At 42.7% G+C, this 18,982-nt stretch overlaps 1 protein-coding gene across 1 annotated transcript in view; it reads left to right on the top strand.

The window, feature by feature from the left end:
• The first annotated feature begins 10,926 nt into the window (after positions 1–10,926).
• The window catches only part of UGCG (UDP-glucose ceramide glucosyltransferase), a 35,803-nt gene continuing 27,747 nt past the window's right edge, over positions 10,927–18,982 (top strand). Inside the window, exon 1 of the mRNA XM_041004275.1 lies at positions 10,927–11,481. Coding sequence (XP_040860209.1) covers positions 11,384–11,481 — 98 coding nt within the window. The 5' untranslated portion in view covers positions 10,927–11,383. The remainder of the gene's footprint in view (positions 11,482–18,982) is intronic.

Below are 18,982 nucleotides of genomic sequence, written 5' to 3'. Positions count from 1 at the left end.
TTCGGTTGTTTAAAATACTCAGATTAAAAAAATAGTCACAGAGGGTATCCTGGTTTATTATTATATTATTACTATTATTATTAATTCAGGTGACCTTCTCCTTGAAGTCTTCCTAAACTTCTCCAACTCCCACACAACTTTATACATACCTCTACATCAGCACTTACTGCATGACAATGATTTCTTTCTGTCTTTATTTTGTAGTGCCAAGTGTGAACTCCTGAAAAAGGAGGATTAAGTCATTATAATTTTCTATCCAAAGCATGAGAACATTGTGTACCTGGAAGGTAACACATTTTAATATTTGTTGAGAAATAAAGGAAAAGAAATAGCTAGGTGGGAAAACCACCAGTTTGTGTAATTTATCTTAATAATCTGTTCAAATCACTTTGTTCAGTATTTTCCATAGTTTATCAACTGACTATTAATTGGGGTTCACAAGTCCAGATGATTCCACAAATAGATAACATTGGTAACTGAATTTAAATGGGATCTTAGAGAGAATAGCACAAAAGTTCTTTCTGTTTTCTTCAGTGGCAATATGGGTTGTTTTATGCTGTTTTTTTTTTTTTACAATTAAGACAACTTACACCTACAATAAAGCAAAGGCCTTAAAAACAATCATATGCAGAAATCAAGATGACAGAATAGGGTAAGGACACGTTTAAATGGACGGAGAAACATTTAACCAAGATGAAGCAGAAAGGGCACAGTCCAGGAAATAGGAGAGGACAGAACAACAGCAGATGGGTACCTGGAGACTGACAGACACAGGAAAGCAGCAGACACAATGGTGTGGTGTTGCAGTGACTGATACTCCAGCAGCATTCAGCTAACAGCAATATGAACTCCACCAGCAGCCAGAACTCCACCAGCAACCAGGTGGGAAGGGACTTTCACTGGGAGCTTGGGAGGTGAACCCAGACAAAGAATTGTCTGTCCTGCTGGTCTGTTTGATTTGACCTGGAGCAGAGACAGAGCGGCATGTCTCAGACAGCCAGTGCAGGAACAGGGTGGATTTCACAGCCCAGTCAGCCCCCTAGAGCCAAATTGGGCGCCATTTTGCTTAAGGAGGCAAAAGCAAGAGAAAAGACTGAGCATACGCTGAGCTGGGAGTAAACTCATTTCTGACTCAGCAACGTGGCATTCTACAGGTTCCACCCAAGATAGGTCTGGGTAGCCCTCAGACCTGACGGTCAGCACATCAAGAACTCTAGTAGTGGTATGTCAGGTGCCATTTTGTACACTGTGGCAAAAGCTTTAGGACTGCAGGGGACAACAGTGAACTGCACATGTGCTGGGCTCTCAAGAACTCACTGAGTTCAGTAGATTGTACTGGTCCCGCAGGAAAATAATACTGACTGTGGCACTGTACGGGTCAAAATAGGTCCATGTGGCACCCAGACCTAATGTCCAACAGGTTCTGGCAAGATCAGCACCACCAACATCCTAACTGTATAGGACACCTGGTGTCTCTCTAATCCTCGGACCTGCTCCAACCAGAAGTGCGAGAAAGGTTGCAGCGACAACAGTACAACCTTAGCACGGTATCACAGGAGGTGGAGAGTGGTGAGCCAGGAGTTGGGGCTATGGAGTTTTTGGTAGAAATCTAACATAAGAACCCAGACCTGGAATTTGCTGGAGGTTGTGGCACAATTGGCTGCAAGCAAAGAGTTGTGTACCAACTGCAATAAGTAAAATCCAACTGTAGACCTGTGGGTGACAGAGTTCAGAAACCTACCCCAAGGAGAAGAATCTGATAAGCAGAAGTACAATAACCAGGAGCAAAAGAAGAGACAAATGCACAATGAATATTACTGAAAACTCCCCTGCAAAGGAGCAAAACCCTTGCCAACCTCAGAGTTAACTGAGGAAGACATCGAGAAAATGGGGCACACAGAATTCAGAAAACTCATTTTAAAGCTTCTGATCAATAATGAGAAGCTCATACAAGAGTTCAAAGAATTTAAGGAATATTTTACACAAGCAATAGCAGCAACAAAGCAAATCAAGGCTGATATGTCAGAAATTAAGAACACAGTAGAGCAAATTAAAAGTACCATGGAGAGTCTCCAAAATAGAACAAAGCAAGCAGAAGAAAGACCTTCAAAATTGGAAGATACTTCCTGTCATCAGGGGAAGCAAGCAAAAAGCTGGAAGCAGAGCTGGATCAGGCCAAAAAAAATTCAAGAATTGAATGACACTATTAAGAGGCCAAATTTAAGAGTTATGGGAGTCCCAGAAGGTACAGAAAAAGAAACTGGTTTTACAAATATATTTAATGAAATAATAAGCGAAAATTTCCCTAATCCAGAGAAAGAATTGGGAAACAAGATCCAGGAGGGGCACAGAACTCCTAACAGGCCTGATCGAAAGCAATCTTCATCAAGACACATGATCATCAAGCTCTCTTCAATTGAACACAAGGAAAAGATCCTGAAATGTGCACGTGAAAAAAATCAGTTGACATATAAAGGAATGCCAATTAAACTCACAGGAGATCTCTCACAGGAAACTCTACAGGCAAGAAGAGAATGGAGTGACATATTCCAGACTCTAAAAGAAAAAAATTGTCAGCCTAGGATAACATATCCAGCAAAGCTTTCTTTTGTCTTTGAAAATGGAATTAAATTCGTCCACAGTCAAGAAAAGTTACAAGAATTTGCCTCTTCCAAACCTGCCCTACAAATGATACTTCAAGATGTTCTCTTGACAGAGAAGAGGAATAGCACCCCCAAAAACCAAAGGCAAATGGGAAGAACATCCCAGTAAAATGACACCAGAAGACAAAACCAGTGAACAACCCATTCCTAAAATGACAGGACCAGAGTGCCACCCATACACATTAACCCTGAATGTAAATGGCTTAAGCTCAATCAAACATCTAGATTAGTAGACTGGATTAAAAAAAAACAAAAACCATCTATTTGCTGTCTAAAAGAGACACATTTCACCAACAAAAATCAGAGGAAACTATATCGCATGGGTTTTGATGTTTTCTGTTCATTTCATCTCTTCAAAACACTTTCTTCTGATTAAATTCTTCGGTGTCTCATAGATCATACAGTAGCATCATTTTCTTCAAGAAGTTCTTGATTTTCATTCCTTCGGCTACATTTAGTAGCATGTTATTTAACCTCATGGTGTTAATTTCTTTTTTCTCCCTGATGTTGATTTTGTTTTGTGGCTTTTCATTTAAGGGGATGTATAGTAGCTCTGTAATGGAGACTGTCATATCTAGTAACATGTTATTTGACTTCATGGCATTGTAAATTTCTACTTTTCTTTCTATTGTTGATTTTGTATTATGACTTTTCTTTTGAGGGGATGTACAATAGTTGTGTAATGGAGACTAACATATCCAGATGAGGATACAATGCAGTATGCATTTCTACTTCCAGACACAGATGGACTTACAATGAAACTATTTACTATATCTTGTCAATAGGATGCTGGACTCTCTGCCATTGTCCATGCCCGCAATGGTGGACATATGACTGTGTATGAAGAACTATATGTTAATAATGATATAGAGGAACTAGGTGGGGGGGGGGCTGGGGTGGAGATAAAGGAAATATAGGAGCCTATGGAACTGTATCATAAAATGATGATGATGATAATAATCATAAAATATAAAATGCTAATCAGATATAATTTTGGAAAACATAATTATAATATTGGGAGAAGGCTCATATTCTTCACAAATTCATTGTTGGTTTAATATACATTACTGCAAATGATGTAATTCTGAACTAAAATATATTTTCATGTAAATGTGACTCTTAAAACTTTGCCTGTTGCTCTCCTGGTTGTATTTTATTCTGATTACATTCTAAGGCATTTATTACCCAAAATAATTTTTAAACCTGTTTCATACCATGTTTTTTTTCACATATGAAGGCCCATAAATGTGCTTTTCTAATCTCATACTTGGCTTGTAAAGAATATTTTATTTGAAGACCTGAAATTCATTTTCCCATTGACTGAAAGTATCTTTTTTGTGCTGTTTTCTGTTTAATTTATAGTTATTTAATTGTTAACTAATTATACTTGCCTCTGGTTGACTAAGCCAGGTTTATTAGTAACAAAATAGAGTCAGGCTGGACTGTAGCACCCACTAATACACACAAGATCTAGGTATGGGAATTAGGCCTAGTAGAGAAACGTGAACTCCTCTGCTAGGCTACAACTTCTGCTGGTGAACATGAGAGCCAGGGCTAGGGGCAGGCCAGGCTGGGCTGCAGCACCCGTTGGCATATGTGTGACCCAGGCAAAGTGGTAGGCAGGGCTGGAGCAGTCCATAGCACATACTGGCAGAAGTGAGAGCCAGGACAGGCTCTGGCCAGGTTGGGTTGGACCACACCCGCCAGTTCTCATGAAGGTTGCTGCTGGCAGTGGGTCAGTCTGGGCTCAACTGTTGTACACTACAGCAAGAGCTGGGTCTGGGGGCAGGTCAGGCTGAGCTAAGCTGCAGCACCCATGGGTGTGCGTGAGAGCCAGATGGAATGCGAGACAGATTAGGCTAGACAACAATACATGCTGACCCATGCAAAAACTGGAGCTGGGGGCAGCCTGGTGGGAATTATTGGGGGTTGCCTTGATGAGGCCACAGCACACACCAGTATGTGTGAAGACTGGACCTGTGGCAGGTTGGTCTGAGCTAGGCCACTGTACCTGTCAGCTCCCATGAGAGGTAGGGTTGGGGCAGAACTAACCATGCAGCTTTATCTACCAGTATATGCATTGACTATAGCAGGTGACAGACCAAACCTGTCTTTCCGCCAGCTAGTACACACACGAGTCAAGTCTGAGGTCACTCCAAATGAGGTTTCTTGGGGGATTCTTTCAACTAGATGACTGGACTCAAACCCCAGCCACAGAGAAAATCACGGCCTTAGAGTGCCTGTATCAGGCCTTCCTCAGCTGCTGATAGACCTTGGAAAGATTTTTTAACCCTGGTGCAGTAAAGTCAATGAAGTCTCAGAATTACCACAACCACTCAAGGAATACTCTAGAAACACTCATTCCCACATTCAAGTCTCTATGGCATCATCAAAGGACTGATCCCCTCCCCCACCAACTGCCAGGTGCTGATGTAATTTGATAATGAGGAGTGGCCTCTCTTCTTCTCCCATTATGGACACAGGAGAAAAAAACTGAAACATTTATCCCACCCACCTTCCTCCATACCTGATGTTCCTTACCCCAATGGGAGACGCACATAGGCAGGCATCCCTTTCAACCATGTAAACAATATTAAAAATAAAATTAATTAAAAAAAAAACAATTGGGGGGGGGTCCAATGAGATAGCCGAGTGACTGAAGTCCTCACCTTGAACATGCTGAGATCCTATATGGTTGCCGGTTTAATCCCGGCGGTCCCATTTCCCTTCCAGCTCCCTGATTGTGACCTGGGAAAGAAGTCAAGGACATCCCAAGGCTTTGGTACCCTGCACCTGTATAGGAGACCTGGAAGAACTCCAGGCTTCTGATTGGCTCAGCTCCATCCATTGCAGCCACCTGGGGAGTGAACCATTGGAGGGAAGATCTTTCTCTCTCCTCTTCCTCTCTGTATATCTGTCTTTCCAATAAAACTAAAATAAATCTTTAAAAAAAAACAAAAAGCAATTGAGGCCCATTGTGATTGCAAATAAAAGTCCAGTGGACCTCACTTCCAGTGCAGAAGTTTGAAGAGCCAATTAGAAAGAATTTCATGACAGTGAAAGCAAGGGAATAGCAGGCAGAGGCCCTCGGAGTTCACTGGCCTATGAAACCAGCTCTGTACATAGTCCTGCACCTTCCTGATCCCCTAGCCACCATCCCGATTCCAGCTCTCTAACCGTCCAAAGCAACGATCAGTGGATTTCTATCTTTTCTTGACAGTCTACTTTCTTCTTTCTCTTCTAATTTATCCTCTAACTATTTGCCACTTAAATTTTCCTAAAGTAATACATACACACAGAATTTCATACTGCAATCCTTCAGGGAAGCCTCAGGCTCAAATTCTCTAGCACAAATTTCTTGGCCCTAAGTTGTCTTTTTTTATTTTTCTTAAAGATTTTTTTTTATTATTATTATTAGAAAGTCAGATTTACAGAGAGAAGAAGAGACAGAGAGGAAAATCTTCCATCTGCTGGTTTACTCCCCAAGTGGCCACAACAGCCAGAGCTAAGCTGTCTGAAGCCAGGAGCCAGGAAATTCCTCCTGGTCTCACACAGGTGCAGGGTCCCAAGGTCCTAGGCCATTCTATACTGCTTTCTCAGACCACAAGCAGGGAGCTGGATGGGAAGTGGTGCAGCTGGGATATGAACCAGCACCCATATGGGATCCCGGCACACGCAAGGCAAGAACTTTAGCCTATTGCGGTGGGCCCCCAAACTGTCTTTTTAATCTTTTTTTTTTTTTTTCACCTTGGTGCCTTAACCTCAGCCAGATTCATGCAGTCAAAATGAATGAAGGTATTGAGAAAAAATAAAACAAAACAAAACAAAAAAATGGAGAAGAAGGAGGAGAAAGGGAAGAAGGCAGCCACTTCACTGAATTTCCTCATTTTGTATGCTCTTATCTGAATTGTTCTCAAATGACAGCATACTCCATGAAACTTCACTTAACTGAAGAAAATGTTACAATAAAAGTAATACGCAAAAGTGTTTAAGTTTCCAGTGTGACTTAACAAGGTGAACTATTTTCAATATGCTTTCCTATATTTCAGATGGTAGAGTTTATTTACACATAAGACTGGTTAGCACTCTAAATAAGATCAGATAAAAATCTGCTTTGTACACTGAAATTTGTGGGTTGAACATCTACTCCCCATTGTTTAAATCAACTCAATGTTGTATTTACATAGATAGCATTGGCCCTGGAATTTGACAGACCTGGATCAAATTCCATCTCTGTCCCCTATCAGAGAGTGTCACCTGAATAGGAACGCTTGGCTTCCAGTGCTGCATTTCATCACTGTTGCAAAAATCAAGTTAACCTTTTAAAAATTTGCCTGGCATATAACTTTTGCTCTTGTGTTCAATAAAACTCCCCCCTTTTTTCCCTCTCTCCCTTCCTCTCTCTGCCCGCTTTTACCTCTCTCTCTTTGTCTAAACATATACAATAAACTTACAAGTTTTTAATTGTATATACATGAACATTATAGACACATATGTGTGCATGTGCACACACAGAAAGCTGCAGTGATTTTTTAAATGAAGTGCATTCAATCATATTGATTTGTTTTAACTATCTAAAAAGGAATAACGGGTTTTTTTTTTTTAAGTTAGGAAAACTATGGATACTTATACAGGGCCTGTTTAGAACACTTTCCAACTTAGCTTCAACCTAGGAAAAATATGGAGAAAATAAAATCACACAAGAACTTTTAAAAGAAAAATGAACATGTGGCAGAGCAAATTTTAATTAGTCACTTGGCTAAGAGTTGGCTAAGCGGCTGAGAATGACATGAACTCTAGTGACCTCTAACACTCCCCTGATCCACACCCACATACACAAACACAACTAGTCCAGTGGTTTATCAACAAGATCAGATGCTGACCTGACAGTCTGACCAGGACCTTGACATCATTTTAAGGCTGCTCTCAGTACTTAGTACCCTAGCACCTGAAGCCCCTTACAAAGCTGCATTCCATTGGTAGCAAAGCAATGTAAGTTTATCACCTGAGTAGATATTAAATGGACAAAATATTTTTTCTACTAATTCCAAACATGCTTGCTTGTGAAAGAATAAGGGATACGCATCATGCTGTTGGATCCACTGATCTTAACCTTGTCTAATCACAGAGAACTAAATTTCAATCTCTAAAATGTTTAGATGAAAGATCCTTTAAATTTCTCTTTGTATTTCATTTTTATTATTTCTTAAACATCAAAATAAAAGATTTATTTATTTTGATAGGCAGAGTTACAGAAAGACACACAGAGGACTAGGGAGATCTTTCATCCTCTGGTTCACTCCCCAAAAAGGATTGCAAAGCAGCTGCAGCTGGGCCTGCCCGAAGCCAGGAGTTCTTACCACTTCATGTGGATGAAGGCTCCCAAGTTGGCGGGCCATCCTCCACTGTCTTTCCCAGGCACCTTAGCAGGGAGCTGGATCAGAAGTGGAATAACTAAGACTCAAACCATTGCCCATATGAAATCACTACTGCCAGAGGAAGCTACTTTACTTGATGCGACATGTCACCAGTTCCCTGAAAGATTCTTAAAGATGGAAAAATGTGCCTAAAAGTGAAACAAAAGCTATACTGTTGACTCTGTGAAATACAGCACGTGTTTGAGAGGTTTCCAGGTTGTGACCATGTAACCTAAATCATAGCTGTTCTTACCCGAGCTTTTTTTGTGAGTCTTAATTTTGTAAGATGAAATGGGAAGCATTAATGTGTTGTATTTTTTTCCCCTCAAAGAAAAACTAAACCATTTACAAAGGAGAAGTTTGGACAATTTTTTTCTTCAGCGACTTCTGTCAACTAGTTTAGATTGTTTGCTTATTTACTCATTCTGTAAATATTTGGAGTTTCTACAAGGTGCAAAGCCCTGGGCTGTGATAGCACTCTAGTCTGGTTTAGTAATTCAGGCATAGTGTTTCCAATTACATATTTATATATTTATATAAAAAGATCCCATAGGGAAGCACAATGAAGAAACTATTTTCAAAGAATAGTTTTAGATTCATAGGAAAACTGAACAGAAAATTGAGAATTCCTATTTGCCCAGGTCCCCAGTCTCCTGTCCCGCACTAATATATCTGTCACCACCGAGGAACCCACAGCAACACATCCTTACCACCTAACGTCCTTAGTTGACTCCAGCTCTCGCTCTTGGTGGTGTATTTCCTATTTTACAGGATCACACAGAACAGCTTCACTGCCTCGGAAACCTTCTGCCCTGCCCACCTGTGCCCCTTACTCCCTTCTACCCCTTGGAAACCGCTGATCTTTTTACTATCTTTACCCATTTCGTTTTCCATAGTGCTGCGTAACTGAAGTCATACAGTATATAGGCTTTCAGAAGGATATCCTCTAGCGATGTTTTTCTTAGACACAACCCAATCAAGAGTCTCAATTATTCTAAAAATGATGCTTGAACAGAGACGTATATATGAACACATGAATATATGTATAAATTATATACAAGTATATTACAGGTATATATAATATGAATAATATATGTGTGTACATATATGTGTCTATAATGCACCATTATTTTATATTCAACCAATTGGGAAATATTTCACGATTAATTCTAAGATGCCATTGACTGTTAGGTGTACTTCCATTTCAAAAATGTTAAAGTGTGTCCAAGTATTTGTAAAAATATGTGCTAGAACTGCTTATTTTTAAATCTATGAGCGTGAAATTAAAAAAAAAAAAAGGATTCTTTATATATTTGAAAGCTAGAGTAACTGAAAAAAGTGAGATTCTACTGACAGTTCATTCCTCAACAGCCACCTTGGCCTGGGCTAGCCAGGAGCGAAGGACTCCATCGGGTCCCCCACCAACATGGCAGGGATCCGAGCACGTCAGCCATCAGTCACCTGCTGTTCCCAGGGTGGGCACCGCCAGGAAGCTGGGGTGGTAAGAGGAGTCAGGACTAGGACTCGGGCAACAGGGGATGCAAGGTCAAGTGGTGTCCTCACCGCTGTGTCCAACACCTTCCAAGCCATCAGATTCCGGAGTCGCCTTCTTGACCACTAACTTGGGAAGAAGCAAAGGTATGGGGAATCCAAAATTGATTCTCAATCCAGATATTAAACTCTTTTTCTCTAAACTGTATTTTAACATCCAACTGTAGATTGAGGTAAGTCATTCAACCACTATTATCTCTAAGAAACAGCAATAATAAAATAATTTCTTTTCAAAATTGGGTAGAACTTTTTAAATCTCTCAAGATGTCATGAGTTGTTTAGAAGGAAATAACTTGAAATAATAAATATCGTTTAAACATAAAACAGTAGTATAAACTCATCTGGGCTAAAGAAACATTTTGTACCAGCATCTCCCTAGCTGGACATTTTTCAAAGAAGCACTAGTTACTTTACTGTAGTTACTCTCTCCATTTTAGAGCCGTGCCTATTCCACGTGTGCAATTACATTTTTCTCCCACCTAGCCACATCTTAAGTTTTTGAAACGTGAAACTAATTTGCAGCTTAATATATCCAAAAATGTATCGTTTCAATATGTCATCAAGGTGAGTGCTGTTAACCGGATGGTCTTGGACCTCAGTGGCGTTAAGACAGTACAGCTTGGCTAAATTTGCTCCATTCTAGGCGCGCACACGGCCCCAGGTGGCTAATGTCTTGCCTGCCTGGACAGTATCATTTGATTCTTCACATCCTGAGCTTGAGAATTCCTTTTAGAATACACACTACCCTTAAAATGCTTAGAGCTCTGTGCAGTTCCTGGAGATTATTCTGCCCTTGGGTCTGTTGTGATTCAAGATCCCACAGCATTCAAAGCAGCGAGGAAGCGACGGTAAAGGGAAGCCTTGGCGACAGGGAACGTGGCCTGGAGGAGGATCGGGCCGCGGCGATCCGTGCCCAGCTGGCAGGGCAGCAGAATCGCCAGGAGTAGCTCGACAGGCTGCCCGAAACCCCGTGTCTGTCTTTTTTTTTTTTTTTTTTTCTGGGGCGCCCCTGTGCTACAGAGCCAGAGAGAGGGACAGCAGCCTGCAGCGGGACAGGAGCCACCGAGGGACTGCAGTGCCGGTGCCTCCGCCCGACGCGGCGAGGTGCACAGCTGCGGAGACCCCAGCCAGTGGGCAAGGTCGACGTGCGCCCCTGAACGCAGGCGCCCGTGAACGCAGGCCGCCCAGGGGCGCCCTCGGGCCGGGGACGCGGCGAGGGCGCGGGCGGCGCGGTGGGCGGGCAGGAGCGAGCGCACCGCCCCCAGGGGCCGGGCGCCGCGGTTCCAGAAGGCGGGGCGCGCCAGGGAGTCGGGGCGCGGGCAGCTGGTTTCCATTTGTACGCGGAGCTGCGGCGGAGGGCAGTGGAGCTGTGCGGCCCTCAGCCCGGCGGCGAGGCGGTGGGGCGGCAGCGGCGTGCTAGAGTCGGACCCGGGGCCGCCAGCGCCCGGAGAGGCGAGCCCGAGGGAGTGCTGGGCAGCGGCTGCCCCTGACCACAGAGCGCGGCCCCGCAGCGCCGGCAGCCGCGAGCGCGCCCGAGACAGCGAGCCGGGGGAGCGCGCGCGGACGGGGGCGCGCAGGCCCTGCCCGCCCCTTCCGTCCCCACCCCCTCTACCCCTTCCTCTCCCCCTCCCACCTTCTTCTCGCCTCCCGCGCCCCCACACCGGGCGCCCACCCTGTCCTCCTCCGGCGCGAACGCGAGAGCGGGCGGCAGCGGCGGCCGGAGCGGGCCGGGCCGGGCCGGCGGGCCGGGGGATGGCGCTGCTGGACCTGGCCCTGGAAGGAATGGCCGTCTTCGGATTCGTCCTCTTCTTGGTGCTGTGGCTCATGCATTTCATGGCCATCATCTACACGTGAGTGAGAGGCAGCTGGAGGAGCTTGTGGCGGGGGATCGGGGCCGGGTGGGCGGGCTGGGGCGGGAGGCTTTTGCGCTTTGGAGGGTACCGGAATTGGGTGAGGGGTGGAGAACAGCTGATGTCCACGCTGATCACCCCATCCCCTCTCTTAGCTTGCTTGAGCGGGGGATCCCAGAAGGGCAGGATTTGGGGAGAGTGAGGGGCTGCTGGGTTGCTGGCTGCTGGCAGCTCCAGAGCCAGGGCCGAGGAGGCTGCTGTTACGTGTCAAGCGGAAGGCTGCCGGCTAGGTCAGATTGTGTTAGGATCCGTCTGGGCCAAGATGTATGGTGTATTGGGCTTTTTTTGCCTTTTTTCTTTCGACGTGGGCCTCCGTCTGTGCTGTGGTGTTCGTTTCCACTCTTCTGGGAGCTGCTCCCAGCTTCCTGGAGACCTCCTGGTGGCTTTGTCCTGGGAGAAGCTCTCAGTTGATAGGTGTGAAACACCTGTCTCTACTTGGGAAAATGTCCACCAGCCCTCCCTGCTGGCTCTGTCGCTCTGTCGAGTCAGGTTGGACATTCCTGTTTGGCTTTTCTTTTCTGTCTTCAGTTCTCACCAGTGGGCTCGTCTGGATTGGAACTCTGCGCCCTGCCCTCCATATCTTTTCATCCTTCTTTTAACAAATACTTGTGGAGGCCTTCTAAGTACCATTCACCGTTCATGGGCTGGGGACACAGCAGAGAGCCGGACCAAATTCCTGTTCCCCTGGCACTTGTATGAAGAAGCAAAAGACAGGTCACAAAAATCCAAGTGAAGCTATTTCAGATAGTGATATTAAAAAAAAAATCTGTGAATAAAAAAGAAGGAAGGGATGAATGGAGACAGGGAACATTTGGCTAGCTTTGATACTTAAGTAGTTAAGCTGGGTTTAAAATGAAATCTATGTCGGTGAATAGAATTGCATAGGGCCCCTAGACAAGGATGCACTTAACTTTTTAGCCTGCAAAAGAAAAAAAAATTTTTTTTATCAGCAGCTAGAATAGAGTATATGTTAGGAGAAGGAAAGGTTTTTAAAAATTACTTTTAGCTTTTTTTACAGAGACCGTATGATTTTCTTTCTTGAAAATATTGCATTGTGTTAGTAGAGTGGCATTCCTTGGGGCCGGAGGGAGCTGCTGCTTGTATCAGGGGCACTGATTTATCTTTGAGAGTGAAAGAACATGCCTTTTTGGATACTGTTCATCTTAGCCTTTGGAGTTTGTGAGCTGTGGTCAACTGAACACATTCCAGAGTTCATCTGTAATAGAGGAATTCTTTAAAAACAATGTTGTTACTTTTTCAGTGGTAACACACCATAATTTGGACCACATTCTGAGAAGAATGAAGAAATGTATCCTATACATTGAAACTCTATTACTTTGTTCACTTTTTGTAACTATCCTTTGAGTTACTGCTCTGGGTAGTTGGCTGAAGGAACCAGAGAGAGGCTGGGAGAGGAGGAGAAAGGAGTGGTGTTTTAAAAAGTCCTGCTTTTTAAAAATTCCTCTATTTAATAAATGCTGACTGGGAAGCTGTAGGATACACAGCACCGTTTTAGGTCCTGGAAATCAGAGGGAAGACTCGCCAGGCTCCAACTTCCTTAGAACTGCCGTGTAAAATATCATGGTTTTTTTTTTTTTCCTGTCAGTAAGTGAATGATCTGTGCATCATTTTTAATAGGTGCGTGATGTTTTAGTTTATGAGGTTCTGGTGTTTATTGTTGACAGGCAGGTCGGTTGTTTCTGATGAATTCATATGGATGTGTTTTGGGGAGGTGATTTCTGCTATTAGGCCGCAAGTGGTATACATTTTACCTTTTGGTATGTCTCTCGATATATGTTGTTGGTTCTGATAACATTGTATCATGGTACACATTTTTAGTGTCATTCCTTTAATTTCCATTGGATACTTTATCACATGTTCATTTACTATTCACATTTCATTGTAAATTACACATTTAATCTCTTTGCCTGTCCTGCAATCTATTGCTGATTATTCTTGTTATGGAGATCACTTTTCCTGCTTGTCATAAGTTGCAGTTTTTTCCCAGTCTGATTTTTGTCTTCCAACTTTGGATTTAATATTTAAGATAAGAAAATTGCATGTGTACATATGTGTTTTAGATAATCAAGTTCAATGTTTTCTGATTTGTGTAATTTTTTCTTTCCTTTCTCTCCCTCCCCCACTATTAGGTATGCTAATCTGATTCCTTTTAATATTTTGACTTTCTTAACTTTTTAAAAAGCTTATGCTTTAGGTCACCTTATATTTTACTTTTTTGTATGGTGAGATGTGAAGTGTTATTTTTAGTTTGCCCAAAAACTTTAACTTGTCCTTGAGTTACTTACTGATGATTGATTGCTCCATTGTTACGAAATACTATCTTTATGAACTTTAGAATCATTTTTGCAGATTCTTAAATAATCTTGTTGGGCTTTTGTGGTTGAAAATATAAATGTGTAGGTCAGTATGGAGAAATTTTCTTTCCAATGGAATCGTGATGCATGGCTATGGATCTACATGATGAGAAGTGCCATATTTAGTTACGTTAAGCCTGCTTAAATACTTCAGCATTTCAGATAACCATCTGAAAGGGTCTATGCTCTTAGACTTGACTCAACTCCAGAACTGCGGGCTTTTGGAGGGCTTAACAATAACAAGTTCTCTTATAATGAATAAAAATTCTGTATCTTTTATTGGAATTCTTTTCGATATAAGGTATAGTATAAATAATTGAAATGGCCAGATATTGATATTCTCTTCCACAAACTTGCATTTACAGCTGGTAGAGATGGAGCTTGTTGTTAAAAACTTAGGTGGTTTTAGGGCCCGGCGCGGTGGCACAAGTGGTTAAAGTCCTCGCCTTGCACGCCCAGGATCCCATATGGGCGCCGGTTCTATCCCGGCAGCCCCGCTTCCCTTCCAGCTCCCTGCCTGTGGCCCGGGAAAGCAGTCGAGGACAGCCCAAAGCTTTGGGACCCTGCACCCGCGTGAGAGACCTGGAAGAGGCTCCTGGCTTCGGATCTGCATAGGATTGGCCATTGCGCTCACTTGGGGAGTGAATCATCGGACGGAAGATCTTCCTCTCTGTCTCTCCTCTCTGTATATCCGCCTTTCCAATAAAATAATAATAATAATAAACAAAACTTAGGTGGTTTTATATCTGGTAGTCAGATTAAGAAGCATAGTCAATGGACTCCTAATTGTTAAAACTGCTTATGAGAAATACATAATAAAATGACAGAGAAAAACTGGAGCATTTAAAAAGCCGAATGGTTACTTTTGGAAAATTAAATATAGTGTAATGGTGTTTAATTAATTCAGTTTGAGAATTGATTTTGCATTTCTTACAGTGTGATTAAGAGTTAAGAATTGGTTTGTGTTTAAAAAAAAATAGAGCTGATTTGGATTGCTACAGTGAACACCTCTTGCTTAGTGAAATTATTTGTTCTGGTTTCACAGATGTTTTACAATTCCTATAAGCCTGCAGCTTAAAAATGTGTTGTAACTTACGAACTACAGAACCATGATTTTTAATGTTTTGAAACTGTCTCCACTAAGGGTTGCCTCTGCCAGTTGCTTTGCTCCCTTCCAGTTTTGATACTGAACTGGGGCTTAGTCATCCTGTCACATATTGTAGATGGCAGACACTTGCAGAATTTCTATCTATGATGTAAGTGTTCAGATTAGAGCCATCTGAAACTCAGCAGCGGTGGAGAGGGGGATCTTATTCCCCACATTTTGAAATTTCTGAAAATAACAAGTGACGAGAGCCTCCGCAGGCATGTGTCTTTGCTTTCTGTGAGGGCAAGCTTGGTTTGCTAGGGTGGGGACTCAGTGAAGTCACATGAAGTCTAAAACTAGTTGTTTCAGACACTGAAAAGACATATATTACTAGATTGAAAGTGAACCTAGACACAGCACCTTCCTGTTCTCCCCAGTCTGTTCTTTCTCCCCTTTTTGGCCATCCTGCATCTTTTTTTTTTCTTCTTGTGTATAATATCCTAATGTTTGGCCTTAGGCTTTTATCTTTTCTATAATTGACTCCAGTGCCCAGGCTAATGTGGAAATACTACTTGTATCTACAAATACTTACCAGCCTCTAGTGAAACAGAGATCCTTTTCTTGACATTTTTCCTTTGGAGTTAGTTCTGCTTTCTACAAACAGGCTGTTGCTAACCTTTCTGGTATATCCACATTTATTCCTGATGTCTAACTTTAAAGTGGAATTTATGTACTTGCCATATCAGGGTAACTGCAATAAATTACTTGTCAGAAACTAGTTATGTTTCTAATGTAAATGTTACATGTGGAATATTATTTTTGATAGGATGACTTTTGCCTTACATTCATGGGTACATGAGTGTTCTGAGCCTGGTGGAATGTAACTTGAGAGCTTGTTCTCTGGGCTCCGTCTGAAGGGTATTCAGGGAGTGAGTGATCAAATGTTGATGGCTGGGAGCAGTGCCGTAGGACCGCTTTTTTGGCAAGTGAATGAGGCAGTTCAGCAACTGACCCCCTTGCATGTGAGGCTAGGAAACATGGAGTTGGACTACAGTATGATAGCTTTAAAGAGCGAAATGAAAGCTGTGGTTCACTTTTCAATATCTGGTGGTGGTTCTATGGATTCCTCATCTCTTTTTTCCATACACATCGTTGGTCCACTACACCCTGTGTCAACCCTGCATGATTGCATCTCTCCTTGCCCTACGGCTCTTCTAGCTGATTGTTCCTGTTGTAGCCTGATCTTTCTGGAGCACTAATCTTGGGAGATGTTTTTGAAACAATTCCTCAAAGCCTTCAGGTTAAGATTCATAAAGTTAAGGGGACAAGCACAGATTTTTTTTTTTTAGCAGTGTTGCCCTGAATGCTCAGTGAACATTCCATAGAATTGTCTCTGCTTCCTTTCTCTCTTTTTGTCTTTTTCTTTCTTTTCTTTTGGCTTAATGAAACCCTTTTCATTCAAGTCATTTTTTAAAGTTTTTTTTAAAAGATTTTTTTTTTTATTGGAAAGTCAGATTTACAAGAGAGGAAGGGAGACAGAGGAAGATCTTCCATCCGTTGATTTACTCCCCAAGTGGCAGCAGCAGCTGGAGCCATGCAGATCCCAAGCCAGGAGCCCGGAGTCTCTTCCCAGTCTCCCACATGGGTACAAGGCTCAAGTCATGGTAGATTTTAGTTCCTTAGTCTATTGGGGACCCCCTGTGCTGTCCTTCCTTAGCGTTTTGGGTTTATCCATCTGAATTGTAGATGGGGGTTCTGTTGCCGTTTTTCCCAATCAGATGATAAGTTCTCAAGGGTAGTGATACCATCTTATTTTCCATTGTGGTTCTGATGTTTACCAAATACTCAGTTGTTATTTGTTGAATGAAGGTTTCTTCAGTATTAATAGTGGATTTTGCATCTTGAATCATTAGTTCTGTGTTGGGCATTTGAGTTAGATCTCTGGCAGTTGGGGTGCTTGGGAATGGCATTGTGACATAGTGGTTGAGCCACCACTTGCAACGACACTGGTATTCCACATTGGAGAGTTGGGTTCAAGTCTCAGCTGCTCTGCTTCTGATCCAACTACCTACTAATGCACCTAGGAAGGCAGCGGAAAATGGCTTAAATTATTAGACCCTTTTCTCTCTTCTTTTCTCTCTCTCTCTCTCTCTCTGGTTCTCTGCCACTATGCCTTTCAAATAAATAAGCAAAAAAAAAAAATCCTTTAAAAAGAATTTGGGATGATTTCAGCAGTCAAAAATTCAAATGAAATTAATTGGACTGTGGAACTGGTATTTGGTGCAGTCATACTTAAATCATACTTGAAATTCAGATGTCCCATTTGGGAATGCCTGGTTGTTGCACTCCCAATCCTGTTTCCTTCCGACATGCAGCCAGGGAAACAACAGAAGATGACTCAAGCACTGGGGGTCTCTGTCACTCACACAGGACATTCAAATTGAGTTCCAGGCTCTTGGCTTCGGTTTGACACCATCCAGGCTCTTGTGGTCATTTGGGGAGTGACCCAACTAGTGGAAGTGCACTCCTTTCTTGTCCCCTCTCCTCTCTGCTGTTTCAAGCATAATGGAAAAACAAAACAAACAAAAAACCAAAAAACTTACATTACCTGGACCAAATAGAATCACTGTCTTACCACTTCTTTTTTTTTTAAAGATTTATTTTTATTATTTTTTTATTGGAAAGGCGGATATACAGAGAGGAGAGACAGAGAGGAAGATCTTCCTTCCGATGATTCACTCCACAAGTGAGCGCAACGGCCAATGCTATGCCAGTCCAAAGCCAGGAGCCTCTTCCGGGTCTCCCATGTGGGTGCAGGGTCCCAAAGCTTTGGGCTGTCCTCGACTGCTTTCCGGGGCCACAGGCAGGGAGCTGGAAGGGAAGCGGGGCTGCCAGGATAGAACTGGCACCCATAGGGGATCCCGGGTGTGCAAGGCGAGGACCTTAACCACTGCGCCACTGCGCCGGGCCCTGTCTTACCACTTCTAACCAATAGAGGTTAAAATAAAAACAGGGCCACTTCAATAACTTGTTTGTTTTGCTTACATATTCATTGTTAAGTCTGATTTCCCCAGAGATTTTCTAAAGGAGTTGTTTGTCTTGCCGTAAATAATATTGATACCCAGATTTGCTCTTGAGGAATGCAGAATCCAAACCATTCTGAACTGCTTGACAAATGGCAGTCATAAGTGTCTCCACTCTTCATTCATAGAAATTTATTTTAAATACAAAATATTTTTATTTAAATTGTATTCAAGAATATTGGGAGGCTGTTATTAGTTTTCCCATTTCTGTGAAAAGAGTAGATTTTGAGTTTATGGAGCTTTGTGTCCTGCATTTTTGAGCACCACCAGATGTGTTCCTGGCTTCTGCATGCCTGTCCTACTTAGTAGCTAGCAGCAAGCTGTGGTATTCTAACCATTTTCCAGGCACTGGGTCTAATTCTGTTGTCTCTAAAGAGTCGGGCAGTTGGTTTGGTTTGGGCAAGGGGAAGGTGAAAGGTGGTGAGGAGTCTTGTTGCCATGGAAGTTCGGTTTCTGGAAGGAGGAGTCTTTTATGATCTAAGTATGCAAAGCCACTGTCCAGTGCATTTTGTTACTCAGCTAACTCATTACTGATTATTTTTCTTTGTTAAGATTACATCTAGTCAGGGCCATCGCAATAGCCTAGTGGCTAAATCCTTGCCTTACATCTGCTGGGATCCCATATGGTTACAGCCCATCCAGCTCCCTGCTTGTGGCCTGGGAAAGCAATCGAGGAAGACCTGAAGCCTTGGAACCCTGCTCCCGAGTGGGAGACTCAGAAGAAGCTCCTGGCTCCTAGCTTCAGATCGGCTCAGCTGCAGGCATTGCGGCCACTTGGGGAGTGAAGCGATAGACAGATCTTTCTCTCTGTCTCCTTCTCTGCAAATCTTCCTTTCCAATAAAAAGAAATAAATTTTTAAAAATATATATGTTTAGTCAAAGATCTGTTTTGCGCT

Source organism: Ochotona curzoniae, unplaced genomic scaffold (assembly GCF_017591425.1).
Source record: "Ochotona curzoniae isolate NIBS_2020 unplaced genomic scaffold, NIBS_Ocur_1.0 scaffold_3208, whole genome shotgun sequence".
In the NCBI taxonomy this organism is placed as follows: domain Eukaryota; kingdom Metazoa; phylum Chordata; class Mammalia; order Lagomorpha; family Ochotonidae; genus Ochotona; species Ochotona curzoniae.
The sequence above is the reverse complement of the archived record's forward strand: the minus strand, read 5'-3'. Positions and strand labels throughout refer to the sequence as shown.